Consider the following 13,214-nt stretch of genomic DNA (forward strand, 5'->3'; position numbering starts at 1 on the left):
GGGTTGGAGGCTTTGTGCAAGACCCATGAGGGCAACCAGTTGCCTCAGAGAGGCTCTACAAAAGCCACGTTGAGAAGCACACACCCAGCTGGGGACTAAAAAGCCAAATCTTGCCAAGGCACAGACATGTGGGTCTTGGGCCTGTGTAAAAATAATGAGGAAGCCAAGCCTCCTTTTAAAATGCCAACATTTCCAAAGAAAGGATTTGAAAGACTGTCAAGACTTTTGATGCCCCTCTGTTTTTTTGGTGCTCAGATTCTCCTGAGTAGGGAGTGGATTTAAAATCAAGAAAATTTGATGCCCTCTGCTCTCTCCTTCCTTTGTACAATGCTTGCTCCTTTTAATTATATGACCTTGGTGTATAATTAAAAACTGCACCATGTACATAGAAAGAACTTAGGAGACTCTCCCTAAAGCAACAAATCAATGACATTAGGCAATACATGAAGAGTAGATATCAATAAAGCAGTAAAACTGACTTAGGTGATAAGGTGCATTCAATTACTAAATGATCAAAACATGTTTCCCCAATCTCATTAAATTACAAATATCCTGCTAGAAAACACAAATGAAAAATGTGAAATCCTTCAATAACAATGTGCTTTTCTATCAAAGCTCTGCATTTTTATTGTGAGAAACTCTTGGTCATTTGTAAACAAAACAAAACCTAAGTTCAGTATTTCAGGATATGGGCTGGAAGGAAAGAGCAGTTGTAAGGGAAAGTCAGCTGAAGTATTTGTAATTGCTGTTTACCAGTACTAATGATATGCTAAATAATCATTTAAGTGATCTTATCATGCAGAATTTAAAAAGGTTATTTGCTGACTTACACATTTAGAAAGTAATAGTTCTTCACATTAATCAAGCACAAGTTCTGCTTTTTGGCAGCAGTTTTCCCCTGACAAGCATTTTCATGTCTGTATTTATCTAAACTAATTAGCTTACCAGCTTGAATAATTCTTATGAAACTTTTCTTCCCCCCCCTTAACTTCTTACATTCCAGTTTTGTGAAGGAAACCAAATTAATACCATGGGGTTTTTGGTTTTTTTAACAATATGAACTCACACAGATCTTACTGAACAACTATGGCAAACTCTTTCAGTAACTTCATAATGTTGTACTTCAAAAAAAGCAGTACAGGAATGTGACTGTGGCCTTCCTGCTGCCTCTGACAAATGGAAGTTAAAATCCTCTGTATATAAAGTCAGAGACCTCCATTTGGCCAAAACTGAAAGAGGCTGTAAACACTGGATGCAGTATTTACAAGTAATTTAACATGAAAATAAAACATATCCTCAAGAACCAATGCAGTAACACCAGTAATCCTGACACAGAACCAGACTACCTTAATCCTGCCCAGAGCACATATGTTGGGCAAAACCTTACACTAAAGATATAAAAAATAGTAAGCAATTGCTTTAGAACTGCACAAACTACAGATGTTCTTCTACAAGTTCTGTTACCCCGGCCATTTCACCCCCTATGCTTGGAAGAGTTTCCAAATTAATTCATGAGGCTTCTTCTTTCCTATAATTTCTAATATTTGTTTACTATAGCAAGTGATTTTTAAATTTATTTTAGGTTTTCTTAAAACAGTCTTGTTCTGCACTTGAAAAGTATTTTAAGTAAAAAAATTTAGCCATGGTACATCTGGCATATTTCTGCCAACTCAAACTTTGAATTCTTAATCCTGGGACTTAGAAAGTATAAGAATGAGTAGAGCCAGAACTTGCCAAAGTGTTTGGGAAAGGCATTTAACTTATTTCCTGCATCTACAGCAGACAGAAATGTCAAGTATTGATGTTATTTCAATCACATTTGCAGAGTAACTGAATAAACACATTTTTAAGTTAGAAAAAAAATGCAAAAGAATTTAGAAACTCAGGTATTTTGTTCTAGTTAAGGCATTTCTCTTCCTACCTGACATTTTAGAGATTCCTATCCACTGAAAATCATGCTGTTAAGATTGTTTATAGTCTTTTTTCCATTTTCCTTCCTTCTGAAGAACATCAACATCCACTTTTCATCATCCACTTTTAATCTTCATGATCTTTTCCTTTGCTGTTTAGTCCATACCTTTTAAACCAATCAATCCACAGATTAAAGCTCAAAAAGATTTCATGTTATCTAACCTCTACTAGCCTACCATGAGATCAGCTAGACTTACACCATCAACCCAAAAGCATAGGGGGAAAAAAAAGTACTCTAGCAGCCTAAAAACTCCTACCAAAGGAGAGAAATTGTTTCCTCTATCCACAAGCAAGAGAGGAGCAGTTGTGCCTCTTGTAAAGGAAACTGAAACAATTTCAAAGAGGAAAGAGAAGCATTTCAAATGCACAAGAAGGAAGAAGTCTGGAAGTTTATTCTGAGCTTCCTTTTCCCTTTTTAAGCAATTACACAACCAACTTTTACTTGTAATTTGTATTGTGATTTCATATGCATTAAGCTAACAAGTTTCCTGATATGGAGGAGCCTTTAACTGCCTCTGCAACAGTTGCAAGGGATTAGGCTGGCTAGATAAAAATACTCTGTTTATCCTAAGTTTTATAATGCTCATTTGATGACTTGCCTGCCACATCAACACAAAAAAGGGAAATTTTCAGTGCCAAAACAGCTTCACTCTATCTGCATAGGTGGAGACTGCTGCATTTTAAGAAGGCAGTGAGCCACTTCTCAGAAGCAGTCTTCGAGTGACTTCAGGGCGGCTGAGCAGGCAGCCCCAAAAGACAGCTGAGAAGGTCAAAATACCCAGCCCTGCTTCCTCTAAACCTGTTTTTCCAGAGACTTATGGAGGGGAAACAAATGAAGTCTCTTAATGGATCCTTTTGCTTGGCTGGAATCTAATCTAAAAACACAGAATTTTAATCTGTCTATATTTTTGTCACATTCAGTAGCCACTGTAATTATCTCAAGATGATATTTAATAGAGGATTCTCCATCCAAGGGCTCCGACTATATTCAGCTATCAAGACAGCCTCACACCGCAGTGTGGAAGTGAACGAGCTCTTATATGGAGGGAAGCTTGAGGACCAAGTGATAGAAAACTTTGCCAGGATTGGAACAGAAAATCTGTGGCATAGCCAAAAAGATTTCCTGGCTCTCAGCCCTACTTCTCAACCATAACAAATTCCTTCCAGTACATACACATGTTCAAAGAGAAACTCCAGTAAACAGACAAAAAAAAAAAAAAAAAAAAAAAAAAAAAGCTAAAATCCATTAAAATAACTAGATAAATAACAATATGTAGGTCAAAGAAAATATTATCCTGCCAAGGCTTGTCTTTCCTGCACCAGACAGCACAAGTTCTTCTGCATAAGACTGTTTAACCCAAGTAAGAACAAATGCCTGTACCATGATACAGGTGTGCCTCTAAAAGCAGTAAGAGTAGTTACTGTATAATGGTCTTACACAGACCATTTTGTGCACCCAACAACCCCCATTTAACAGTGCATATTCTGGCCTTGGAAACACTGTAAGAATTTATTACAATGCTATTAATGTTGAAGTCACTTTTCTCCCCTCTAAAGAACTTTCAGTATTAGCATCAGCACAGACTGATTGCAGTACATTAGATAAGTTCAAATGCATTTCACCTTGGACCACAACTTTGGTTTAATTCCAGCTCTGAAGGTGAGGGTACCACCAAAGGAACATACAACACTGGTCAGCACAACTCCAAAAGCTTGGAAAGCCTTCAAATACTTCTTTTATTTCAGTGAAATGTTTTTTGCCACTCGACTTGGACTTCTGAATTTAAGGGATCCTGCCCCCTGTGTTCTAAATGACAGCAAATAATCAAATCTGTGGCATCTTGGGGAAGAAAGAACAGTGTCCTACAGCCACTCTAGCCACTCTAGAACTGCTAAGGTTATAAGCACTTTTCTTTCTGAACCCCTGTGGTGGAGCAGGTTTGCCACACAAATTCAAAATCGCCTAAACAGGTATCTAAACTCAGAGAAGCAGAATTATGTGGTAACCGCCTGAAGCTGTGCAAAAAACTTGCTCGCTGCTGAAGTGAGAGATGATTTCAAACATCTCATCAGCTCCTGGCTTTAAGGAGCCCATTCTTACTCTGCCTTTGGTGCTTTTTCAAGAGCCACAGGAAGCCTGTTGATGGAAATGCAGGCTTTGCTCATATAGCACTAGCAACAAATGACAGGTCCTAACTCATTCCCATCTCTGATGCAGAAAGGCAGACAGACTCACATATGCATTTCCCTGCAGCAATAGCATTATTTCCTTTGGAGACAAAAACCCCCTCAGTGTACAAGGCCCGCCCTGCAGCTGCTTCCTCCTGCCTACCCCCTCCTTCCCATCCTAAAGGAAAATGGCCTGTGGTGAGGGACTATAAGCAGGGCCATTACCCTGTCTATTCTTCTTCCATAACTGTTAAACTTCTTAGAATTTAAGGTGTTGGGGGCTACTAAAGTCTTTTCTGGACCTGTAGGCACAAAGCCCAACATATTAAAACATGATCCAACACAAGGAGAGTGCAAAATGAGGCTTCCCCCGGCTCATGCTGGAGCCTGGCCAGAAGGGAAGCCACTCCTGACTCCCAACTGCTCCCATTATATTAACACAGGTTCTTCAGCTTGGACAAGCTCACAGAAATTAGAACACTGCCTGGTAACAATCAGCTACATCAAAATTAAGAAAGTGGATATACAATTCACCTCTGTCATTCACACTTTTACACTACAACAACTCAGACTGCCTGCTCAGTTGTAACTCTCCTTGCTGAAAAACAAAGGGAAGGAAAAACCTGTCAATTCAGGGGTTTCACATTTTCATTTGCAGGTGGAGAAACCTGCAGCTGAATGCCATTTCTGGACATACATAAATATCACTTAGGCCATCAATTAGCACAAAGTGCATGTACTGTACTGCACCAGAAGGGTTCAGGGGCAACAGAGCCCTAATGACAACACAACCATACACATAAAGCCCTAAAATAGGCTCTGAGTAGTATCCATTCTCGTAACAGGAGCAACAACAAGGAGCTGCAGCAAGGCAGGAACTCTGACAGATAGAGAGCAAAGGCTGAGGATGCACCTTCACCACTGCTTTAAAGCACTTTTACAGTGGTAAAATGGACCAGACATCCCACCCTGCCTCTGTGCACCCACACCTTTGTCAAAACACCAAATCAAGTTCTAATCAGTGAGATACACGCTCACTGCCATTAGTTTCTCTTCCTAAACATGAATTATTGCTTTAGGCTTTGACCTGTGACACCAAATTTCTGTATTGCAGGGATTTTCATTCCAGTAACTGAGCCTGCCCCACAGAGTCTTCATGTGCAAACAAAGTTGGAGCAGTAAAACTGAGAGCAGATCTCCTGCAACCTGATGCAGAACATGTGCAGGAAAACCCTATTACCATGCAAGGTTGCCAGGAACAGAAACAAAATGTAGTGTGTGATGACTGCTTTTGTGAGAAAAGCCAGGAAAACCTTTATGCTAAGGTACATGTTAAGTTGGACATGAGACAATCTGCCAAGCTCACATTTTCATTCCAATTTAACTTAAAAGTCCAAGATGCACTATGCTTTACATTTAAGCATGGATTTCAATAGTGAAAAAGGTTTCTTGTGGTTATAGCCTATTGAAGTTAAACTGCTTGATTTCACCTCAAAATCAAGGTGAAAGTGTTTCACAGAAGACTATAAAGAAAACTTGAAATAAAATAAGCAAGACCCACTTTTACATGTTTCTGAATTTCATCTGACATACCTTACACTAAGAAACTGTGCCAAAATCCTGTGAAGCACTATTATTTGCTCTTCTTCACAGCAGACTAGAAAGGTTTTGCCCAGAGCCTTGCTTAGGTGCAACTGATTAAAATACAGTACAAAAGAACCATGCCACCCAGCCAGATATGAAGAGAGTTGTTATTCTAAGATTTAGACTGGGTTTGATGCCAGAAGTGAGTCTATCCAAGTTGTTGCTTAATAAATGAGTCTGTCTAAACTGAGGTTTATCTCATACCTGCCCCTAAAGGCAGTAAGAGTTGCTTTTTTTTAATATTTACTTAACAATGCAATTAGTTACAACATGTTTTTGTTTCAATTATTAGTGACTAATGGGAGTATTTTGTGCGTATGTGGTAACTGTCCCCCTTGAAATTACCAGAACCAATTGCACAGTGCACTATATGCATTTTGTTGTATTGATTCTGCTTACATAGTCAAGAAAATGCTTTCTGTATCACAACATTTCAAAAAACCACTGGAGTACTTTTTTTTTAAAAAGAATCACCTGATTAGAAATAAAGCTTGAGGTGTGCCTTCTAATATGGAACAAGTTTTAAAAAAATCTCTCCTCCCACTGCAACACATCTCAGTCCTGTGAATATCCAAGAGCAACTCTCTCTTTTTCAGTAATTATTTGGTGCAATTATTTAATTACCTATTACTTTGTCCCTCTTGAGGTTTGTACTGGTGTATTGGGGGAATTTAGACAGAACCACTCAGCTGATTTCTGGTGATTAACGTGTTCTCCATTACAAGCAAAGCTATTAACAAAAGGCACAACGTTAGTTCAATCCTATATAAAATCCCACAATTACTACTATTGCCAAAGAAAAACAGGAACTTAAGGGCATGAGAGTTTAGACACTGCAAAATCTCATCATTAACTAAAGAGAAAGGTTTCCAGACCCCAGCAACATTGACAAAGGACCTCTCAGGGAGCATGGAAAGAGTTAAGAAGCAGCTGCAGCACTCTACAAGCTACATCTGCAAGGTACAGCAGAGGCAGGGGAAGGCAAACAAACCAAACTGAAACCATTCTTCCACGCCCAGCCTCTTCTTCCTGTGATGTCATGCTACAAATTGCCTGGGCGCTCTGCTCTGCTCTCCAGAAGGAGCTGGGCTGGCAAGAGCTGCCGAGGGCTGCGGGCTGCAGGAACGAACACGCTCTGGAATTTGGTTTCTGCCCCGGCAGGCAGCTCCCTCTGCTTCTGCTTCCCGCCCCATGGGGCCAGCCAGCGAGCCGACAAACTTGTTGTATGGAAAGAAGGGAGAGGGGGAAACGCAAGTGCCGACACTTCGCAGCGTCCAGGAAATAGTTTCCTAAAGCACACTCTCCCAGTAAATTCGGATGGACAAGGCTTTGCTGTCACAATCTGCAGCCAAGAGTAAGGCAGAAAAGTCCTACAATGGCTTCATTGAATCGAGGTGGGAAATGGAACTAAGCAAGCTTTGGGGCGACCTCATCTGCCACAAATGATGCGTTTTTGACTTTTGCAGACTGGCTATGTGATTACAAATAGCACTCGGCAGAGAAGAGACATTTCCTGGTGATTTCTGCTGGAGATGTACTCCCCTGCCACAGAGTTCACCTTCCTTCCCTGAAGCTTCACAGCGTAACAAACTTGCCAAAGCACACTGTTCAAATACATCTGACCTGCAAGTTCTTCTGGAATTTCAAAAAAGTTGCAATAAAAATACCAGAGAAGACGCCAAATCACAGGAATTCTTAACATACCATTATAATGGTAAGCTCTAATTGTTCCAGTGAGGACTCCTTTAAATATACTTTGTATGGGTGTATCTTTAGCATGGTGTTTGTTCTTGGCCTCATAGCAAACTGTGTAGCGATCTACATTTTCACTTGTACTTTAAAAGTGCAAAACGAGACTACAACTTACATGCTTAATTTGGCCATATCAGATCTGCTTTTTGTGTTTACATTACCCTTCAGGATTTATTACTTTGTAACCAGAAACTGGCCATTTGGAGACATTCTCTGCAAGATTTCTGTCACCCTCTTTTACACAAATATGTATGGGAGCATTTTGTTTCTGACTTGCATCAGCGTGGATCGCTTTTTAGCTATAGTACACCCCTTCCGATCCAAGACTCTCCGGACCAAAAGGAATGCAAAGATTGTTTGTGCTGCAGTATGGATAACTGTGCTAGCAGGCAGCACACCAGCAAGCTTTTTCCAGTCCACAAACCGCCGGAACAATACGGAACAAAGGACGTGCTTTGAAAACTTTTCAGAGGACACGTGGAAAACCTACCTATCCCGGATTGTTATCTTCATTGAAACCGTTGGGTTTTTTATCCCGCTCATCCTGAACGTGACCTGCTCCACTATGGTCCTACGGACCTTGAATAAACCGCTTACATTAAGCCGGAATAAAGTAAGCAAGAAAAAGGTACTCAAAATGATTTTTGTCCATTTGGTGATATTCTGCTTCTGCTTTGTGCCTTATAACATTACCTTAATACTTTACTCCCTTATGAGAACACAGACCTGGGTCAATTGCTCAGTGGTGACTGCAGTCAGGACTATGTACCCCATAACTCTGTGCATCGCTGTTTCAAACTGCTGTTTTGACCCCATTGTCTATTACTTCACATCAGATACCATTCAAAATTCCATAAAAAAGAACCGGTCCACCAGACCACGGGATGTCAGATTCTCTGAAAGGCCAGTTTCAGAAAGCTTCATTCAACATAGCCTTCAGACCATAAAAATGAAAATATTTGATGGTGACTCTACAATATAAACTATATTAAAAGACTATTGGGACTAAACTGGAATTAGAAGCCTGCACATTTCTTCAGTTGTGGACATATATTCTTATATGTAAAGGCTGTGCTTCCTTCACATCTGAAAAATTTATTACAAGGCTGTAATAGTGTTAAGCATAGCAGCACACTGAAAAAGTATTTTAAAAATCTGTGTCAAAGGTCTGTTCTGACAGATTGTATGTTAGAAATGAACTTTTGAGTTTAGAGGTTAACCAAAGTCCAAGGACTGTTTCTCAAGTCAAACACAAATGAAAAAGTAGGTTGTTTTCCTTCCTGAACTTAAAACAGTTGCTCAATTTAATAATGATATCAGCTTCCAAGTTACTGAGGTGAAGCTACCTGCTCCACACTGCAGGAAAATTGCCCCATATTCTCATATCACTTCAGCTATACTGTGTCTTCCCCAGTTTCCTCTTGCTTCTCTTACTCATCCCCTACTGTCTTTTTCCCCCGTGCACCTTCCTTCTTAGGGACCATTATGTTCACAGGAGGCTTCAATCAGTGGGTTAGGATAACTTTGTTTCTTCCAGGTTTATCTGATAAAAATAAATGCTCTCTCCACAAGGCTGGCCCCCATAAAGCAATTATGTCTCCTGGTAGTTTAGAGCATTTGGAAATGTCGCAGACAAACTGGTTTTTCTTCTCACCGCTGTCTCAGAAGCCTGTGTGATTAAAACAAAGTAACTTGTGATGACTGAAGTTAATGCTTTAGGTACAGTACCACTTTATTAAACTCTTTTGTGAGGAGTTCTTAAACTCAGCATGACTTTTGAAGAAAACATCCTCTGAAAACATACTCCTCTGAATAAGTTAATTTTATCTCAAAGTACAGTTTCTTAGTAAAACAAGACCTTTTCTAACAGAAATAAACATGTGCATCAAGTTGATTATTTCTTCCAGGAGACCATTTGGTGTCCCATAAAGAAATTCAAGATGCTGTAATTTTGGAGATCAACTTCCTCTCAATTTTTGCATCCTAGAAATCATTGTAACATGAGGATTTAAAACTTCAAATGCTATTTCCTTTCAAAGTTTAAAAAGTATAAAAATAAAGTACTTGGGGCTACATGCTGGCAAAATTAATCAAGACACTTGGAAAAGTCAGCACCATGTAAAAGGAGGAATCCACATATATTACTGTTACAAACCGGAATACATAGACAAAGCTGCTTTAAAACATCCTGCTATATATATGTTTCCCAGCTACTAGAACACTGTGTACATTTTCCTCAGAATTAATTTAACACCACTGTAAAATAAAATAAAATTTAAAAGGTAAAATAAGTGTTGTTCTTTCCTCCCCAAAAGCAACAGGGTCAAGAATAAGAACTGAGTCTAAACAAATTTGCACTTAAGATTTAGGGCAGTCAGCTGCAACACACATACAGCACTGAGACATTTTTACACCAGGGCTGTATACAGAAGAGCGAATCAATGTAGGGAAAAAATGCATATTGAGCCATCAAATTATATGATAACTTGTTATCTGAATGAATTTATTTCCCTATGCAAAGCTTCTGTTTAACTGGTATAAATCAACCATACATTGCCTCCTACTACTGGGAAACTGAGTTATTCAATGACTGCTATGAGCTAGTGTTGATTGAATTTTAAATTTAACAGCATTTTCAATCTTTATCCACATAATTTATGAAAGTAAACTTCATATAGTATGGGCTTAAGCTACAAAGATAGCATAGCTATAAATGTCTGCATGACATCTGAAATAAGCAATTATCTTTGTTGGGAATCCTAAACTCTTCTGACCCATTTCCAACTTCAAAAAAATGCACGAAACTCTTGGCATGAGTAGAAATTCTCTGTTTTCCATATGCCACTGACAAATCCAAAGTCCAAAATCAGATATGCATCTCTAAAGTCCCAATGCCTCTCTCTCTCTCTAAGGGGTGTGTTTAATATTAGACTCCCTCCAAGAAGTGTGAGACAAAAGCCCCTAATGTCCCTGCTGGGCTATGTTTCCAGGGTTCTACTCCCCTGAGCTTGTCATAGCTGTTACTCAATTGAGTGACAACTTGTTCAGCAATACCCCTCTGCCTTACAGCAGTGAGCACTCCAGAGCCTCACCCTGATAAACAGAACCTACTCTTACTGAGATTAAAAAACTGCAGGGGAAAAATAAAAACCCATCACTGACTTAAAAGCAGAACAAGCAGACAAAGCCACATATATGAATATTCCCCTTTAAACCAAAGTTTCCTTGGCATATTACCTCAAGTAGTCTGCAGAAGCAGAGACAGTAGAGAGACAGACAGCTTTGCACTCACTCTTCAGGCCAGCAACTTTGTATTTTTTATTATTAAACATTTTCACTTTTTCACAGGAAATAAAAAAATAAAAATAAAATTAAAAAAAAAAAACACAACAAATATACTAACAAAAAAAAAAACCAACACAGTCAAAATGCATCATCTATAATGCTGAAAAACAGACCATTACTTGAAAAATTCCTGATCTGATTCAGAAGAGGAGAAGTAAAACTGTACCTCCCACAACAAGGTGATATAAAGACAGGGTACCAGCTATTCAGGACTGGATGAGGTTTTATCCACCTTTTCTGGTTCTGCAACAAGATTATCCTGGAGAGCTGTGGATGGAGCAATGCTTTCACTGGTACATTCCTCAACAGATGCACTCCCTCTCTCTGCTCTTGACTTTGACACCAACTCTTCTGTCTCTGGTAAGGTCTTATGACAAAATTTAAATGTAAAATCTAGATAAGAAGTTACATTCCTAAGTCATGCCAAGACATTTCAAATAAAAAAAGGCTTACATTGTCAGAGCTCCTGAGGATCTGAATGTGTTGCAACTGGTACTTCCTAAAAGTGCATTATTTTTACTCATATGCCTAGCCAGGGAGAGCTAGCAGTTCAGTTTTAGAATCAAAACTTTAAAAATTGTTCTTTGTAGTGTGGTTTCTTCATCTACAGAATGCAGAAAATGCACATTTCCTATAAAAATAAAAGCAGGGCAAATTTAATTGATTCTGAGCATGATTTTGATCTAAAGGCAGCTAGATACTGATAACTAGTTAATTAACCAGCAGATTTAAAAGACAAGGAAAAGAATTTGCTATGAAACACCTTAGACTTACCTCAACAAATGGTACTTCAAAATCAAAATATGTCCAATTTTATACTTTCTGTATTCAGCTTAAAGTTTTAATTCTGGCTTTCACAGGAACAGAATGCCAGGCAATTTTTTTTTACCTCAGTATACAAGTATTTCACATTTGATGAAATACCAATACCACCAAGTCAAATATGTCTTTGTATTTTTCATCTAAAAGTGTGTAAAAAGAACCCTATAGAAAATGCTTCAGGCAGGTAAGGAAGGAATCTGTAAATGAAATCAACCTCCAAGCTTTTGTTTCTTAAGGAAGTAACCTCAGTCACAGAAATGCAAAAATTGAAGAAGAGCTCTTGAGACCAGGTAAAATACAAGAATAGCTGATCAGACCCCAAACATACAGCTAATCTACAATCCTGACTCCAATGGCAGACAAGGCTGGATGCCTGGGGAACAAGATAACACTAGAAGAAGCACACAAGGCTTTCTCTAGTGCTGTCTCACTTCATCAGTCATATCTCGGCACTATCTGGGTCAGATATATTTGTGTGTTCAGCAGAAATTTTTCTTCTGTGAGCTTGTTCTGTCTTCCTGTAAATGTATATAAAGTTTTTAATGTTCACAGCAGTAAAAAGTTCACATTGTGTGTGTGTATAGGGGCAACAAAACTAAGAAACCCAAACATCCTTTGTTTCAAATCTACTCGTTTCACTAGTGCCCCTCTCATTTCTTTGAAAAGAGGCATGGAGCCCTAGATTGTCATTCCATCTTTCCGTATCACTCCTGATCTGACAGTCTTCCATCATCTCTTGCAAGTGAGAAAGACTTTCACTTGCAATTTCAAGCACCATCATAACCAAAGGTGAGATTTCTAGAATTACACAAAGAACTCAGCTAAAATTAGAGAACCCTAAAATTTGAGACTGGTAATTTTGAAAATCCCATCTGAGCACAGTATCCACTAGCCTTATTTATTCTTTCAAGTTATTTTCTAAGAGTTTTATCAATGATAAGCAATTTGTTCATACTTTTCCAGAAGTAAATGTAATATTACAAGGTTCTTGCATCTAGGCAGGCCTGTGAATCCTGACAGGTTCCCTATTTTGCTAGACTACCATCATTTAGACCTCAGGGTTTCTGGCATTTGAGCACCACTAACAAAATGAAAGATGATACATTTCAAAAGCTGAGGCAAAATATAAATCAGAATTATTCTAAATCTAGAAGACAGTAATGCCTGGGCTGCATTTGTTATCCAATTACCAGAATATTGAAAATATTGTATAAACACAACTATCACTGCATTAACACATTTACAGAACATACTCAATAGGGCTCATTTAAGATGAGCCAAATTCAGAATGCCAAGCTTGCACAGTCTGACACTTCTGCAAGAAGCTGCATGGAGGAATTTTGTTTTCACAATTTTGGTTTGATACTGAAGCCTTTCATATTTATCACCTCATCCCCATCCAGTTCCTGTCATACAGCTGCTTCTAAAAGCAAGCCCAGCTCTTCCCATAAGAAAACTGAACTTACCACAAAATTAAAATAAACAAAAAGAACCCTTCACACATTTTCTGG

The 13,214-nt window shown here is 38.7% G+C and overlaps 2 protein-coding genes across 6 annotated transcripts in view; one reads left to right on the forward strand and one right to left on the reverse strand.

Moving 5' to 3' along the window:
* The window catches only part of RB1 (RB transcriptional corepressor 1), a 68,795-nt gene that overhangs the window by 17,185 nt on the left and 38,396 nt on the right, over positions 1 to 13,214 (reverse strand). Inside the window, exon 1 of one of the 4 annotated variants that reach the window (XM_053936680.1) lies at positions 11,048 to 11,290. The exons of 1 other annotated variant lie outside the window; for it this stretch is intronic. Coding sequence is in view for 1 of the 3 variants with exons in the window: in XM_053936678.1 (XP_053792653.1) it covers positions 11,486 to 11,512 (27 nt within the window). In the remaining 2 variants the exon portion in view is untranslated. 2 more of the 4 variants (XM_053936681.1, XM_053936678.1) reach the window with 2 other exon arrangements.
* Positions 6,880 to 9,234, forward strand: LPAR6 (lysophosphatidic acid receptor 6). 2 transcript variants are annotated; one of them, XM_053936683.1, is made up of 2 exons: positions 6,880 to 7,178; positions 7,274 to 9,234. In XM_053936683.1, exon 2 carries the CDS (start codon positions 7,496 to 7,498, stop codon positions 8,516 to 8,518), a length of 1,023 nt encoding a protein of 340 aa, XP_053792658.1. In that variant the 5' UTR covers positions 6,880 to 7,178; positions 7,274 to 7,495; the 3' UTR covers positions 8,519 to 9,234. The 2 variants fall into 2 exon arrangements, with proteins under 2 accessions (XP_053792658.1, XP_053792657.1); XM_053936682.1 differs by having other exon boundaries at positions 6,880 to 7,138; positions 7,251 to 9,234.

This window comes from Vidua chalybeata, chromosome 2 (assembly GCF_026979565.1).
Source record: "Vidua chalybeata isolate OUT-0048 chromosome 2, bVidCha1 merged haplotype, whole genome shotgun sequence".
NCBI lineage: Eukaryota > Metazoa > Chordata > Aves > Passeriformes > Viduidae > Vidua > Vidua chalybeata.